Source organism: Ischnura elegans, chromosome 8 (assembly GCF_921293095.1).
Source record: "Ischnura elegans chromosome 8, ioIscEleg1.1, whole genome shotgun sequence".
Classification (NCBI taxonomy): Eukaryota; Metazoa; Arthropoda; class Insecta; order Odonata; family Coenagrionidae; genus Ischnura; species Ischnura elegans.
In genome coordinates this window covers 83,086,864-83,101,820 of record NC_060253.1, presented here as the reverse complement: position 1 = coordinate 83,101,820, position 14,957 = coordinate 83,086,864, and the positions used below count along the sequence as shown (strand labels likewise).

Sequence of the window (14,957 nt, the reverse complement as noted above, 5' to 3'; positions counted from 1 at the left end):
TGTGATACATCATTTACTAATCCACAATAATTTCATTGATACACGAGATGTTTTTTTCAGTTTAGCGTCGAATATGGATTTAGTTATAAAAATTCCTTACTAAAATTAAAAACTTAATCATATACTCATTACAATTTATTAGCAACCTATTTCTTTCAGTAGATGTAATGCAAGAATCCACCATTTTAAACAAGGTATGCTGAATGTGGCATCGATGGTGTCCTTAAAAGTAGTGGATCAGAGAACAGCCCTCACAGTAAAGATTTCTCTGGTCTCACGTTGGGTTAGGTATCTATTAAATAAATATATTGAAGGTAAAATCTTCTCAGGTTTGGCACCAGCTAGGGGTGTTTAACAAATTCGCATCCATCACCATCATTGAAATAGACCCCAAACACCGTAGACTTTTAAAGAATTTGAACACATTTGTAGTGTTGGTTTAAATAAAACATTTGATATGAGTATTTTTTGACTGATTTTGATGCGTTGTTGAGAGTTAGCTGCTCTTGCATTTGATAGACGTATAAATATTTCTAACGCGATTTATAATGGAAAATTTTTTCTAAATAACCACCAGATGGCAGCTATTATCAGGCACATTATCTGGCCAAAAACTTACAAAGAAACTCATAAGATAGCAGCAGGATCAACTAAAAGATATCACTGCGTACTGGTACGCTTCGGGTGTTTGTGGCCCACTTCAGGCCGCTTACCAATACGCTTGTGGATGCAAATGGGTTAAGGCCATGCGTTTATGATCTTACAATGTTTACAATCTTTTATCAAATACAGTAGAATTTGTTTAATACGTTTCTGAAAGGACCACAAAAAATGAACGTGCTATTCAGAAAAAATGTGCTAACCAGGGAAGTCAGTAATAGCAGTTGGGGTAATTGCGATCCATGGAAAAGTCATCATAATTACACATACTGTCCGAAGTTCTTATATGATCGCCTTCCTGAACTCTTTTCACATTTAAAATAAAGAAAATTAGCACTAAGCTGCCAAAAAACTACCATGGGAATTAAAATCACAATGTTTTCATAGATTTCCCAGAAGATATTACATAAAAACACCATCATTCTCCAGTGATTTGTCGTATATGCACTAAGAGGACAAGTTAAGCTAACAAGGGGAGACCACGAAACTTGCTCCGGCTTTTTCAATGCCGTATTTTTTATGGCCTTCGGAATGGTGAACACATCCCTGAACTAGTAGTGGTTCCGTTGAATGGGCCTTAGTTTGGCTGTAATTAATTAATTTTCATGCGGTACTTTTCACAAGCCACCTATAGTTTCATGATATCGCACTACTCGTCAGGTGGGTCGGGTAGGGTAATGGTTAGCGTTTATGGCTACCACCCGGGGGTCCAGGGTTCGAGGCTCTGTGAGGGCTTTATGTTTTGTTGTCTTCATTGTGATCATACGGCGTCAACTATTTCATTAGTTTTTATTACGACAAGCATAGACATGAGACTATTTTTTTATCATCATAATGGCGTTTAGGTATTTAAGCTGTGTCATTTCAAACACGGAGATACGACGACTACACTAGCAACGGTTGGTGTGCGCCGAAATGTTAATTTTTCATTACTTATACTAATCAACTTCCACATTAAAAATGAAAACCACTCTTGCGAGAGCACATGCCATTAAAGGCTTGCGCCGATCATCAACATGCGTACAGACATAATTAATAAGAACACAAAACGATTATAAAATGCCATACTTCTCGAACACTTGCAATTCACTTTACTCCAAAGGGAGTTTACTTACACAGTACCTATGTGCTAAAAGAACCATTCCGAAATATAATTTCCATTAACAAATAGGATGAAATAAAAGTTGAAGACATGGACCGGGCGTGGTGGCGTATAAAATACGTCAATCTTCGAAAACCAAGGATTTCAACATCGTACATACATTCTGGGCTAGAATGATCTAGTGTATTCCTACAATGTACTTTGACTGTCTATGTTGCGAGTTTTCAAAGTTCGAGGTATTGTAGCTAATTTTTTTAGATCAGCAAGAGGAACCCCGTCACACGTGGCGTATAAATTACACCGCGCGACCGGCCGTGTACCTCCTGTGTACCTTTATATCTGTATTACCTATAAATGTACAAGATTTTAATTATTTTCTACAAATAAAGATTAATTTTTTTTTAAATCGAGTGTTATCATATATGCACATAACATGGGCAAAGTACGCCATTCTCCCGGTTGTGTAGAAATAACAATCGCGCCCGCTAGAGTGTTAAAAGCAACAATTACACCAAATGTGTCTTATGCTCGCCGCTTCCCAAAATCTTCCGTAGCCCATCCATTATAATAACAAGATGCCCACCAACAAATGTAATTTTTTCGAAAAAAAGCCACTGTTTTAGCCACCCGTTAACCTTTCGGTATGTCTTTGAGGAGAGTAGAAAGTGGAGCCTTCACTTATCCGAGTTGAAAATGACACTTCTTAAATACCTAAACGCCATTATGATGATAAAAAAGTCTCATGTCTATGCTTGTCGCAATTAAAACTAATGAAAAAGTTGACGCCGTATGATCACAATGAAGACAACAAAATATAAAGCCCTCACAGAGCCTCGAACCCTGGACCCCTGGGTGGTAGCCGTAAACGCTAACCACTACCCCACCCGACACACCTGCCGAGTGGTGCGATATCATGAAACTATAGGCAGCTTGTGAAAAGTACCGCATGAAAATTAATTAATTACAGCCAAACTAAGACCCATTCAACGGAACCACTACTAGTTCAGGGATGTGTTCACCATTCCGAAGGCCATAAAAAATACGGCATTGAAAAAGGCGGAGCAAGGTACGTGGTCTCCCCTTGTAAGTCATTTCTTCTTTCTCAGAGATTACTAGTAGAAAATGACAAAAACCCTGACCAATGTCAATTGGTTGTTGTAGAAAATCAAAAAAATTGGGCAACATTTCCTTTAGCATAAATCCCGGCAACAGCCGTACACACTCTCAGAATGAACCCATATCAAGGAATTTATCGATTGATATATCAATATTGATATGACGATTAATAAGACATTTAATGATTATTATTAGCAGATTTTTATATTCTCCAGTTTATATCCCCTTAAAACATTTGTCTAATGTTGTCTGCTTTCTATTTCTTGTACTGAGATTAAGTATTGTTGCATTAAGTTTTGCGTGGGGATACAAAGCATCATCTGCTCCCGCAATACTTGTCAAGTAATGATGCCCATACTCTTTGCATTGAGAAATGCATTAGGATGCATCACGGTCGTAGAAAGATAGATGTGAGATGAATGTAAGAAGATCAATGGCTGATAATAATTAACTAATTAATGAATTCGAAGGTTTACACACTCGGAAAATACTAGGAAACGACTAGCAGGTTGCTTCATGGCAAGTAATTGAGCGTACCACCCAGGATAGCACCACTATTTTAAGCGTACTAACCAAATAGTTTTACCTGTATTTTGCTCGGTTGGTACCCAGACCGAGAGAAATTGCCATACTAAGGAGGAAAATGTGCTAGGGAGGAACGTACTAACCAAGTTCCACTGCATATCAAAGAAAAAATCAAACGGACAAATCCAATCCATTGGATTCCTAAATCCCTGAGGATAATGGACAAGTTGAACATCAAAACATTGAAAGGAGATATCGACGGCTAAGTTCTAACAACACGCATCTCAAAAATGGCAGATTTTCAGGAGAGCAAAAAAATTATTAATATTTGTTACTTGCACACTGAAATTAAAAACCAAAAGTTCATAAAATTTAAAAAGAAGCATTCATTTGCAAACAAAGAGTTGTTTTTTGCTTGTATTTTATTTTTTAAATTTTATTACGCTTCGTTTAAGATACCTGTCTCAAACCAGCTGAATCTGAGATACATGTTGTTAGAACTTAACTATCGATATGGAGGAGAAATAAGATTTGATACTTTCCCAGCGAATTATGTGGGTAAAATCTTCTCGGGATTCCCACCAGGTTAAATTCTCCATTTTACCCAATGTTTCAAGCACCCAACTCGGGGCTCATCCTCAGGGCTGCTGAATGTTGTTTTGTTTGTTTTTGGTTGGCTCGGTCTCCACTATTGGAGAATTTAACCCAGTATGAATCCTGTGAAGAGTTCACTGAGATATGGAGGACCTTCCGGGGAAAAAACTAGACATTACATCAGTTAACAACCCTGATCCACATAACATTAATGATATCTTGAGCTGCATTATTTTCATGCCTTCAATATATTTATTTATCCACGTCAACAATTAGTCCATGACATCACCAGCAGTTGTAAAATAAGTTTTATATTAGAATGATAACAGTTGACTTTATTACAATGGTATTGTAGCAACTAAGGATTTTTTGCTTTAAAATGCCAATTTTCAAAATTCCCAACTTTGACCATAATTTCTCTAACATTTCCCAGAAAATTAAAGAAAACTTCCCATAACTATCGGACTGTGGATGTTACTTTTGTCAATACTGTAATGGTTCAAGCCCCATTACAATACATTTTACTCGGCGCATTTTCTTCCCTACCTGTTTACCCGCTCGTTCCACGACCTTTCCAAAACCCCACCCCCAAACCATGGCCCGTGGAGGAAGGCGTGGGTTGAGTCAGAGGGGATGAATGTGTTTTCCGTCGATTTTTGTATGGTTGTGTGTGAGTGTGTGTGTGTGGGAGGAGGGGAGCTCGGGTTTTCCCTGAATGAGTGGCGTAATACTCCTCCCTCCCTTCATTGTGCATTACCCCACCCCTAGTTGAGGTATGATAAAAAGGTGGTGCACGAAAGAGAACGAGAGAATTCCAAAGTGACTGTCGGGCGGAGCCTATGCCCAAAATCAGTGCGACGCACGGCAGGAGGAGACAAGGGGCCCAAGCGTTTCCAGAAAGATTGATCCGGAAGAATCCCCCCCCCCGTCCGAAGGAGCAAAGAACCAGTTGAAGAGGACGCATTATCTCCGTTCCGGATGCAGCTTCCTCCAACAAGGGAGAAAGGAGTGCAGTAAATGGAACGAGAGAGTGTTGGATCCAACCTGGTCCAGACTCGGACTACGATAAAGTAAGATTGCAGCTATCCCTCCCCCAAAGCCCCCTTGTGTCTCCTGCCAAGCCAAGTTAAGACAAACAGTCACGGAACGCACCCATTACATTAGTGAAAGTGAAATCAGTCACCAAGTACAATTAACGTTCGCACCCCAAATTTACAAGAGACGGGATGGACTATCATTTACCTCCCCAGTCAAGAAATCACTGAATTTGTATCATATTTACGTGTTCACCACCGAACTTTTATTTGTTATCATCATTCTCTATATTGATTTTCATCTAGAAACCAAGTTATATTGTTGTTTTTTTTTTAATTGTAATTTATCATCGATGTTTCATAAGTGGCTTTCACCAATTCATATTTCATTAGCGTATAAGAGGGTTCATTTTGTTTGTTTTGTCATATGCAATCTTATTTGTGTGAATTATATTTTGTTTAATTGAAAGTGTTTGAGAGAGTGTTTTTGTCCTGATTCCTCCACAGGTCACCCCATTGAAAATATCCTTCGTCCTTCCTTTCACCCCGTCTGATTTCCTTCCCGTAAATGCGTGTTGGACGAGTGCATCAGCGCCCGAACGTCACCCATCAGTTTGAATCGGGGACCCCCCACCTGCAATCATCCTCACAGAAGGGGAATATTTTCTTTATTTATTTGAATTACGAGAAGTGAGTGGCATAGTTTTGTCCCGTAGGTCCCATGCGGGAGGGATCTTCGCGGATTTGTATTTTTTATTTTTTTTTGTGCGACGTCTCCCCCGGGTTCTATTGTGGTATCCGGGCGAGTCGGGGGTGGGATGCCACAATACTGACACTGAACTTTGTTCTGAGGAGAGAAGTAGAGACTGACTTCACCATTGCCAGCAGTAAATGAGGATTACACCACACACAACTATGGCTGAACTCCATCTATCATTGGTTCATGAATCTGGAGATGTGAAATAGCTCGTTCATATAGTGACCAGAGATAACAATAGACTTACCTCATGAATGGAGGGAGCTTCCAGTTCATTGATTTCCGCAGAGATAAAGGCCTTCTTCATCAGTGCAAGGTGCAAGCCAATGTCTCCGTCTTCATCTTCCGCATTAACAGATGCACCACCTCGTGACACCAGCAATTCCACCAGGGAGCAATGTCCCTGAGGATAGCATAAAAAACACACACAACATTATCATTCACTAATTGTGGAAACATGCGGAGAATTTGAAATAAAATACACTACACTCCCGATTGTCCGGGTTAATGATGGGGAGAGACGGTACGAATAATCGGAAAACACGGATAACCCAAACTTTCACTTTAATGTCTTGTAATATTAATTATTTATGTAAAACAAATATTATATAATTATTTAGTCCATTATTCTGTTATTTTAGTGCTTCCAGGACTCAATGACAGCTTTCTTGCCCAGTTTGCGATCTTTTTCGCAGTGATAACATGGTTGTACTCGTACTATTAATGCTGGTGGCTGAGTGATCACGGATACAGAAAAGTGGTTTGCACGAATGCTTCAAAACCACTGCTCGACGTAGGAAACTACACTGTCAGGCACCACGTCACGTAGCCGTCTCTCGCACAAGTTGCGCTGGTTGCAACTGCTGTGGGACATGTATCTGTGCTCACGGATTGTGGTCATGCACTTGGAGGCTTGGAAAACAGGAACACAGTGCTCCCGTGAATGCAGCTAGTGCGCAATCACTTCCATTTTACGTAGGGGATTCTAACAGAAATAATAAGCCCGGTGTATCCTAGCATTAATGTAGAAATTCCAATGATTGTGCATCCGATTTTATTTTTTTTATAAAGATCATGGAAAAAATTGAACGAGAGTGAAAATCATGCTCGGATAATCCGCAACTCGAATAAACCACAGCTGGATAATTGGGAGTCTACTGTAAATAAAACCTGTAAACAAAAAACCACCATACTGCGAAATTTCGAGGAAACCTCCCTTTTTTGAAGTCATCGGACCGTCCTAAGGACAATGCGTGCAGAAAAACCTCCTGTAACAAACCTCTCCAATTACGAAATCTCCCAACAACAAAGTCTACGCTTGGGCCTCAAGCATAGAGAGGTACCCTCTAGAACAAATTATTGAGAAAAAAAAACTAAGTATTTTGAATTTAGAGGTAATTTTTCTATTGATATTTACGTAATAAGCGGGAAGTAGAACCGCAACAGAGGGTAGCAAAGGAGTGGCAAAGAAGTATATCTAAACTAGAGATGGGTCGAATAGCAGATTTCTCGAATTCGAATATCGAATTCGAATATTAAATCATTGCTCGAATATTCGAATAACTCGAATTTCGAATACCTCGAATACTAAATGATGAATGCTGGAATGTTTGACTCGGTTGAATATGCAGCAAGCAACACAAGATTTTGGGGAGTAATTTTGATTTCCTTTAAAAGATTCGAACAGGAATTAAGCTGATTAATGGAATATTTTAATTTTATGGAAACAATTGGGCATATAATTAATTCAACTAACATCGCTTTACCCCCACTGTTGCTGCCTAGTGTTAGCTGACAATCTGAGGCAGTTTGTAAAATACAAGCTCTTCTCCACCGGATTTTCTTCAATTATTTTCAGTCCATCTTTGGGAGTTCTCACGAGATAAGAAGATGAATTGGAATTGCTATCAGGGAGAAACCAAATATTCTGAGAAAATATCCCTTTGTCTGGGACTGTAACAATAAAGATTTATAGCACCACTCATAAATTGTAACTTGATATATGTTTTCGGAAAAAAATACCGCATCAACTTCCGAGAAGCTCTGCTGCTCATATCGAGTTTCGCCAGAATGCTAAGTCTACGTCGCATTTTGACATTTATTTCTTTGCGTAAAATGCTTAAATAAACTCAGAAATACGTCGTGTTTGGTCTTATTCTTTTTGAAATGACGCGCACATTACTAATATTCCAATTTAATAAAGGTGTAACATCAATTGATGAAAGTCATTCTTAGACACCTTTTGTGCTAATAGATGACTCATGCAGCGGTTGACCTCCACAGAAATGGGGAACTTCGAAGCTGGTAGGAAAAAAAAGGTCAGTGGGGGAGAAAAGGGAGGGCCCGAAACACGTTTCTATTGTTCTCGTGTAACTTGGTATTTTTTCGAAGCTAAGGTCTTCGTAATATGATCACTGCGCGAGCTGTGACCTTTTTTTTTATTTCGAAGAAGAGGAAAGCTTCAGAGTGGGGGCTAGTGCTGAGTGGAGAGGGATACCGGATCTTGGAAAATGCGCTAATGTAAGTATCCCACGGTACTCACACAGCAGTTGACCTCCAGAAACGGGGAACTTCGAAGCAGGTAGCCAGAAAAAGGTCAGTTTGTGAGAACACGTTTTTATTGTTCTCGTAACTCGATATTTTTTTCGAAGCAGGGGTCTTCGTAATGCGATCCCTGCGGGAGCTGGGACCTTTTCTTTGATTTCGGAGAAGAGGAAAGCGGCAGAGTGGGTGAGGCGAGTGCTGAATGGAGGGGGATAGCGGATCGTGGGAAATGCCCTAAGGTTGCTATCCCACGGCACTGAGGTTCTCGTGGTGGGGGAATCGGGGATTTTCGGATTTTTTCACCCGATCATTTTCGGTTCCCCTCGTCGAACTCTTTTCACCGCTAAAATCCACGAATTTGATGTAATTCGTCAACTTGCGTAAAACGGCGCTGCGAGCACTAAATTACTACAGTTCTCTACATTTTTCCGAGTCAACTACCAACGACGTGCGTGCGACAGTGTATGACGCGAAATTCAAAGTACAGTGAAACCTCGATTTTACATTCCCCCATTTTACGTTTTCCCTGATTTTGCACACTTTTTATCAGGTCCCAAACAATACCACCTTTAATAAATGATACTCTATTTTACAACTTCCTCAATTTTGCACTTTATGTAAGTGGTCCATTCAAAAGTGTAAAATAGAGGTTTCACTGTATTAGAGGTATTCGAGGCGGTACTTTTCGCATAACTATTCGAAACCTCGAATATCGAATACTTTCTAGTATTCGAGGTATTCGAGTATTCGCGGATACTATTCGCACATCTCTAATCTAAACAGAACTCTAATTTTGTTGTAGTAGTATGTCTTGTTTCTGAGTTATGGGTTCTCTAAGTTATTTCTTTGCTGAAGTACCCACAAATATGACTACTCTTTCCGTGACAACAGAGGTAAAAACTATAGAAATATGCTTCTCAAGCTGAAGTTAAGCTGGTACCTTAATAACGAGACAACAGATTAAAACATTTGATTTACATTCAAATACTTTTTCCTTCGATATCTGTCTGAATTGGAGACATGTACTGAACAAATAGCCGCAAGAGTGTATTTCCATAAAGTTTGACACATGACATTGAGCATTCTCCACTTCTGTACACTTCCAATTATGAAAAAAGGAAAACAATAGTCTAGATTAAAGGTCAATTTCAAATTTTTTGGCTAATAACATTAAAAGCATGCCCAAGAACAGAAAAACAATGTTCTTCCTCATACTAATGATATCTAGGCAAACAATTCCCAAATACATACTTCAACTAGAAAAAACTAGCCACAAGAAAATTTTTCTTCACTAATTTACATTTCTAAAGTTAAAATTACTTCAGTTATAAATTACAGAAAAGTGGAATTTAAAGTTAAACGATATCAAATTTTGATGGCATAAAATCGACAACTCACCATGTCCGACACTGTGATAAAGTTTTAAAATATCAGACATTTCCTAGTTTGCACCTTCATAATGATATAACAGATCAATACAGAATGTTAAAGCAATTGTGTTAAATTCCAATAAATTTTCTTTAACACCTGTCTCCATTGAAGACAAAAACTCAAGCCTTAGATTCCATTCCCTCCATAACCCTCACCAAGCTGAAGATTTACTCTTCAATCATCTGCTTACCTTTTCAACAACAATAAAATGCCTTGGCATTCACCTCTCAAATACACTTGACTGGTCATCACATGTTTCTGAACTGAATAAAAAACTTTCTGTGGGTCTTTTTATGATAAGAAAGCTTGCACCTGTAGTGTCCAAAAACACACTCAAAGATCTGTACTATGCCAAAGTACACTCTCATTTATCCTACGGCAATTTGTTTTGGGAAAATTCCTCTCTGTTGTCAAGAACCTTTTCTCTCCAGAAGAAAGCTGTTAAAGCTATCTATAGAGTCCCCATTCGCACACCAGGCAGACCACTTTTTGTAAGTTCCAGCATCTTAACTCTCCCCTCAATCTATATCCTTACCTGTGCCATGTTTGTTCGAAATAATCCTCATCTTTTCCCTGTTAACGCCAACCTACACAATCACAACACACGCTCCAAAAACAACATACACTCCCTCCAATACTCCTACAGAGTCTGTTTAAAAGGTCCATACCACTCCATTGCCACTGTGTACAATAAGATTCCTATCACCATCTGTTCCATTTCCTCATCAATCCAATTCAAAGCCAAACTGAAAAATATGTTAATTGAAAAGAGCTACTACAATCTAAATGAGTTTTTAACTGGTGTTGTGTATTAACCTATGACCTCAATCCCACTGATAGCTGTGTGTTTGTATCGTATTTTATTATATGTTAACATTTTATGCTGTATTATCTTGACGAAACCCATGGATGTATTATCCCAATGAAGTTAATAAATATTATCATTATTATTATTATTATCATTTCAAATGAGAAACACAAACCTGAGAGATGGCCAGGAGGAGAGGAGTTTGCTTTCGATTGTTACGAAGGTCAACATCTGCCTGCCCTTGAGTTAGCAGCGTTTCTGCGACTGCATAGTGACCATTTAGCGCCGCCAAGTGGAGAGCAGCAAAACCATCATCCTTCTTGACATCAACCAACTGCCGAGCCTGCATCAAAAGCTGTTCCGTTGCACTATTTGGGAAAATGAAATTAAAAGCATTATCAGACAGATATAGAAGCTTTATACGTCAGAAAAGCTACATACAGTGGAACCTCGTTAAAGCGAGTACGGGCTATAGCGACACCCCCGCTATTATGAGAGATAACCGATGCACCGTCAATTGACCCTATAATAAGCGTGTTGAAAAATTCGTTTTTACAAGACCCTTTCGGTGTTGGCTCTTGCCATAGCGAGGGTTTCACCGCCGGAAGACTTTCATCAAGACTCCTTAACCTCTGTAATTGCTAGCGATCTGTTAGAAATGAAGTTAATGGAGTGCTCAGTCTCAAATTTATGTGGTAAACTGTCGTTCGATAAATATAATGATTGACGAAACAATGCTTTGCATGATTTTTATTCAGTGCGGCGCTTATAAATTGTTTGAATAGTTAGTCGTTATTTGAGTAAGGAAATTTAGTGACGCAAAAAAACATCGCCTTTCGTCTGGATTTATGCTTACGTTTATCGGATAGATGTTTATCTGTCGCCGCACCACTCCTGTTCCTGTATATCTGTTCGCAACAGGTATATTGGCTATTATTTGCTCCACCTCCGGTAAAGCGACAATTCGCTATAGCGAGTGTTTATTGGTGCACTGTGGGGTGTCGTTATATCGAGGTTGCACTGTATACCAGACAGGTAATCAAGGTCCCATATAAATAGAAGAACATATGTTCGATAAAATAGACCTCTTTAAATACTTAGGAGTGATTATTTTGCGTGATAATACAGAAGAAACTGAGATACAAAATAGACTGAACTGAACAGATGTCTACACGCAAGCCATAGGCTGTTCTCTTTAAAATTCCTATCCCTTAAAACAAAAATAAGAATATACAAAAAAATAATATACTCAATACTGACCTATGGGTCAGAGATGTGGATTCTAAAAAAGAAAGAGGAGAAAAATATTTTATACTATTTGAAAATAAGGTTTTACGTAAGATTTATGGACCCACTAAAAAACAAGGGAGGTGGAGAAGAAAATTCAATAAGGAGATCAGAAAACTCTACTGGAGTAATGATATTATTAGTGAAATTAGGACGACAGAATGAAATGGTTTGGCCATATGGAGAGAAATAAGGACAGAAGTAAGACGAAGAAGATTGTAAAAGAAAACCCCGATGGACGAAGACCGAGAAGAAGACCAGATCCATTTATCGTGCAATTTTCTAAACATTTTAAAATTTACATACATTGAAGAAAATACAGAAGAAGAGTGACAACCAAGAAAGCATGAACCAGATTGACGTGTACCAGATTAACGAGATTTCTAGTGAACAGATCTGTTCCCTGGATGTAAGCAACATTGCAACACAGACTTTTTTTTAGAACATGTGTTGGCATCATTGGAAATGATGCATTGTCAAGTAAGGGGTCAATTAATGGGAAAAATCCAATTTGATTAAAACGTTTATGATTAAAGACGTGCTTATAAAAGATTTAAAAAAATTGAAAAAGTTCTCAGCTTGTAAATTGTGAAGGTAGAAGTGTGAAGGTATGTACTTTGGATGAGGCCATCTGTCAGATGATCTCTGCATTCTCTTCGGGTTTTCACCGCGTCCGTTGGGTTTTGGTGACAACAGTTTTGCTGGCATTGCAGTCAGCATCTTCAGGTCAAAGGACCTTTGACGCTGACCACAATGTCAGCGAAACTGTTGTCACCAAAGCCCAACGGATGCGGTGATAACCTGAAGAGACTGCAGAGATCATTAGAACACCAATTACATACACCAAGGATTATAATTGACATGAAAAAATCATTTGGCTTAATCGGGAGTAGAACCCAGATCTCTCGATTGGTGGTCAGGTATGCTCTCAGCTACACCACAGAGCCATCTTATTCTACAGCAAATCTCACACTGAGTTTACTGAACACAGCGAACAATAAGTCCATACTTTTCCCTTTTTCAATCCGTCGCCTCCTCTTCAGGCAATTCGTGGTGAAAAATCCAGAGCCCTAACACTTTTGCAGAAAAGTTGATCATGTCACAGACTCAAGCTGAGCAGATCACCTCTTCTTCTCAATAGGGAAGTGCACTAGTGTTTCAAATGCACCAAACACATTTTTTAAATTAGAGTTCAGAATAACATAATGTCGTAAAACCACAGTTTAAATCCTAATAGTGAATACTTGATTCGAGATGACCGCCTGAAATATGGAAAAATTCAAAGGCCGCGAAAACGGGTGTCCATGTTGAATATTGGCCGTGACGTCACAAGGCAGTAGCAGAAGGTAGCTTCTACACCGTTTAGTTCTACCACTATTATTGCATAGAAAAATTACAGAATTTGAGGGTATCCGTTTTTTGCTGTCATAAAATATCTTCAGAATATATATGTGGCTGCTTCTCTTTTGATTAAACGACTTCATCATTGCGTAATATATTAATATTCATTTACGTGTCAACTTCAAGTTTGGAAAGAGTAGTACGAATAGCACATTGAATCTTTAATAAATGCATGATGGCATTTATTTTTCGCTGGGTATATTTTGGCACAATGCCGTTTATCATGCCAAAACTTTTTTTGTAAGAACCGAGTCAAACTAATAAACCTATTTGAGACGTTTGCTGCAAGACTTATTCGTTGCGTATGTATTCACGCCGGCCGGAACGTTCGCCCTTCGCAACTAGAATCATGGGATGATAGCCTTATTTCCGAGCTGGCTGGTTGTTGCAATGGTTCGCTGTCCAGGATGGGTTCAAGAAAAGGTAATCTTGGTTGGGAGAAGGAAAATTCCAACGATTTATAAATGGTATACCAAACTTTGATGTATTTATGGTTACTGAATTTTTGAATGTGGAGGACAGGTTCAACGCTCCATAGAAATGCGAGACGTTAAGGCTAACAAGGGGAGACCGCGTACCTTGCTGCATCTTTTTCAATTAGGGCGTTAGTTAGGCTGTAATTAATTAATTTTCATGCGTTACTTTTTACAAGTTATATATATAAATCCAAAATATCCACAATTTCTTAATGGGTCGTTTGGGATAGTGGTAGCGTGCACGATTAAAAGGAAAGATCTCACCCGAAGGACCGTGGTTCAAGACTACGTTATGGCATTATTTTTTGTTGTCTTCATTGTGATCATACGGCATCAAGTTTATCATTAATTATAATTGCAGTAATCATTGACATGAGACAATTTTTTAATCATCATTATGGCGTTTAGGTATTTTAGCAGTGTCATTACAAACGCAGAGATACGATGACTACAAGGGTTGAGGTGCGCTAAAATGTTAATTTTTTCTTTGCTTATACTGACCAACTTCCACGTTAAAAATGAAAACCACTCTTGCAAGAGCACATACCATTAAAGGCTCGCGGCAAGCAACAATATGCGTACAGGCATAATTAATAAGAACACAAAGCGAATATAAAATGCCATATATCTCGAACACTTGTAATTCACATTACTCTAAAGGGAGTTTACTTACTCAGTACATACCTCAGTACCTTGTACTCAGTACCTACCAGTTTACCTCAGTAGCAGTGCTAAAAGAACCATTCTGAAATATAATGTCAACAAACAAATAGGATGAAATAAAAGTTGATAACCCTGGACCGGGCGCGCTGGCGTATAAAATACGTTAGTCTTTGAAAACCAAGGATTTCGACATTGTACGTACATTCTGGGCTATAATGGTCTCGTGTATTCTTACAATGTACTCTGACTACCTATATTGCGAGTTTTCAAAGTTCGAGGTATTGTAGCTAATTTTTTAGATCAGCAAGATGAACCCGTCACCAGTGGAGTACAAATTACGCCGCGCGACCTGCCGTGTACCTTTATATCTGTATCACCTATAAATGTAATAATTTCAACAAATAAAGATTAACTTTAACAAAAATCGTTTGTTATCATATATGCACATATCATGGGCAAAGTACGCATTTTGCCCGGTCGCGTAAAAAAACAGTCGCGCCATAATTCTTTAACCAAACTACTTTCAGTTTATAAATTACGTAGGTCTACGCGGAAGATG

General features: G+C 38.7%; 1 protein-coding gene across 1 annotated transcript in view; it reads right to left on the bottom strand.

Annotated features, from left to right (window-relative positions):
* The window catches only part of LOC124163408 (E3 ubiquitin-protein ligase MIB2), a 74,780-nt gene that overhangs the window by 16,907 nt on the left and 42,916 nt on the right, over positions 1 to 14,957 (bottom strand). The window contains exons 13-14 of the mRNA XM_046540293.1: positions 10,747 to 10,939; positions 6,036 to 6,191 (exon numbers count right to left, since the gene is read on the bottom strand). Of these exons, the coding sequence (XP_046396249.1) occupies positions 6,036 to 6,191; positions 10,747 to 10,939 (349 nt within the window). The remainder of the gene's footprint in view (positions 1 to 6,035; positions 6,192 to 10,746; positions 10,940 to 14,957) is intronic.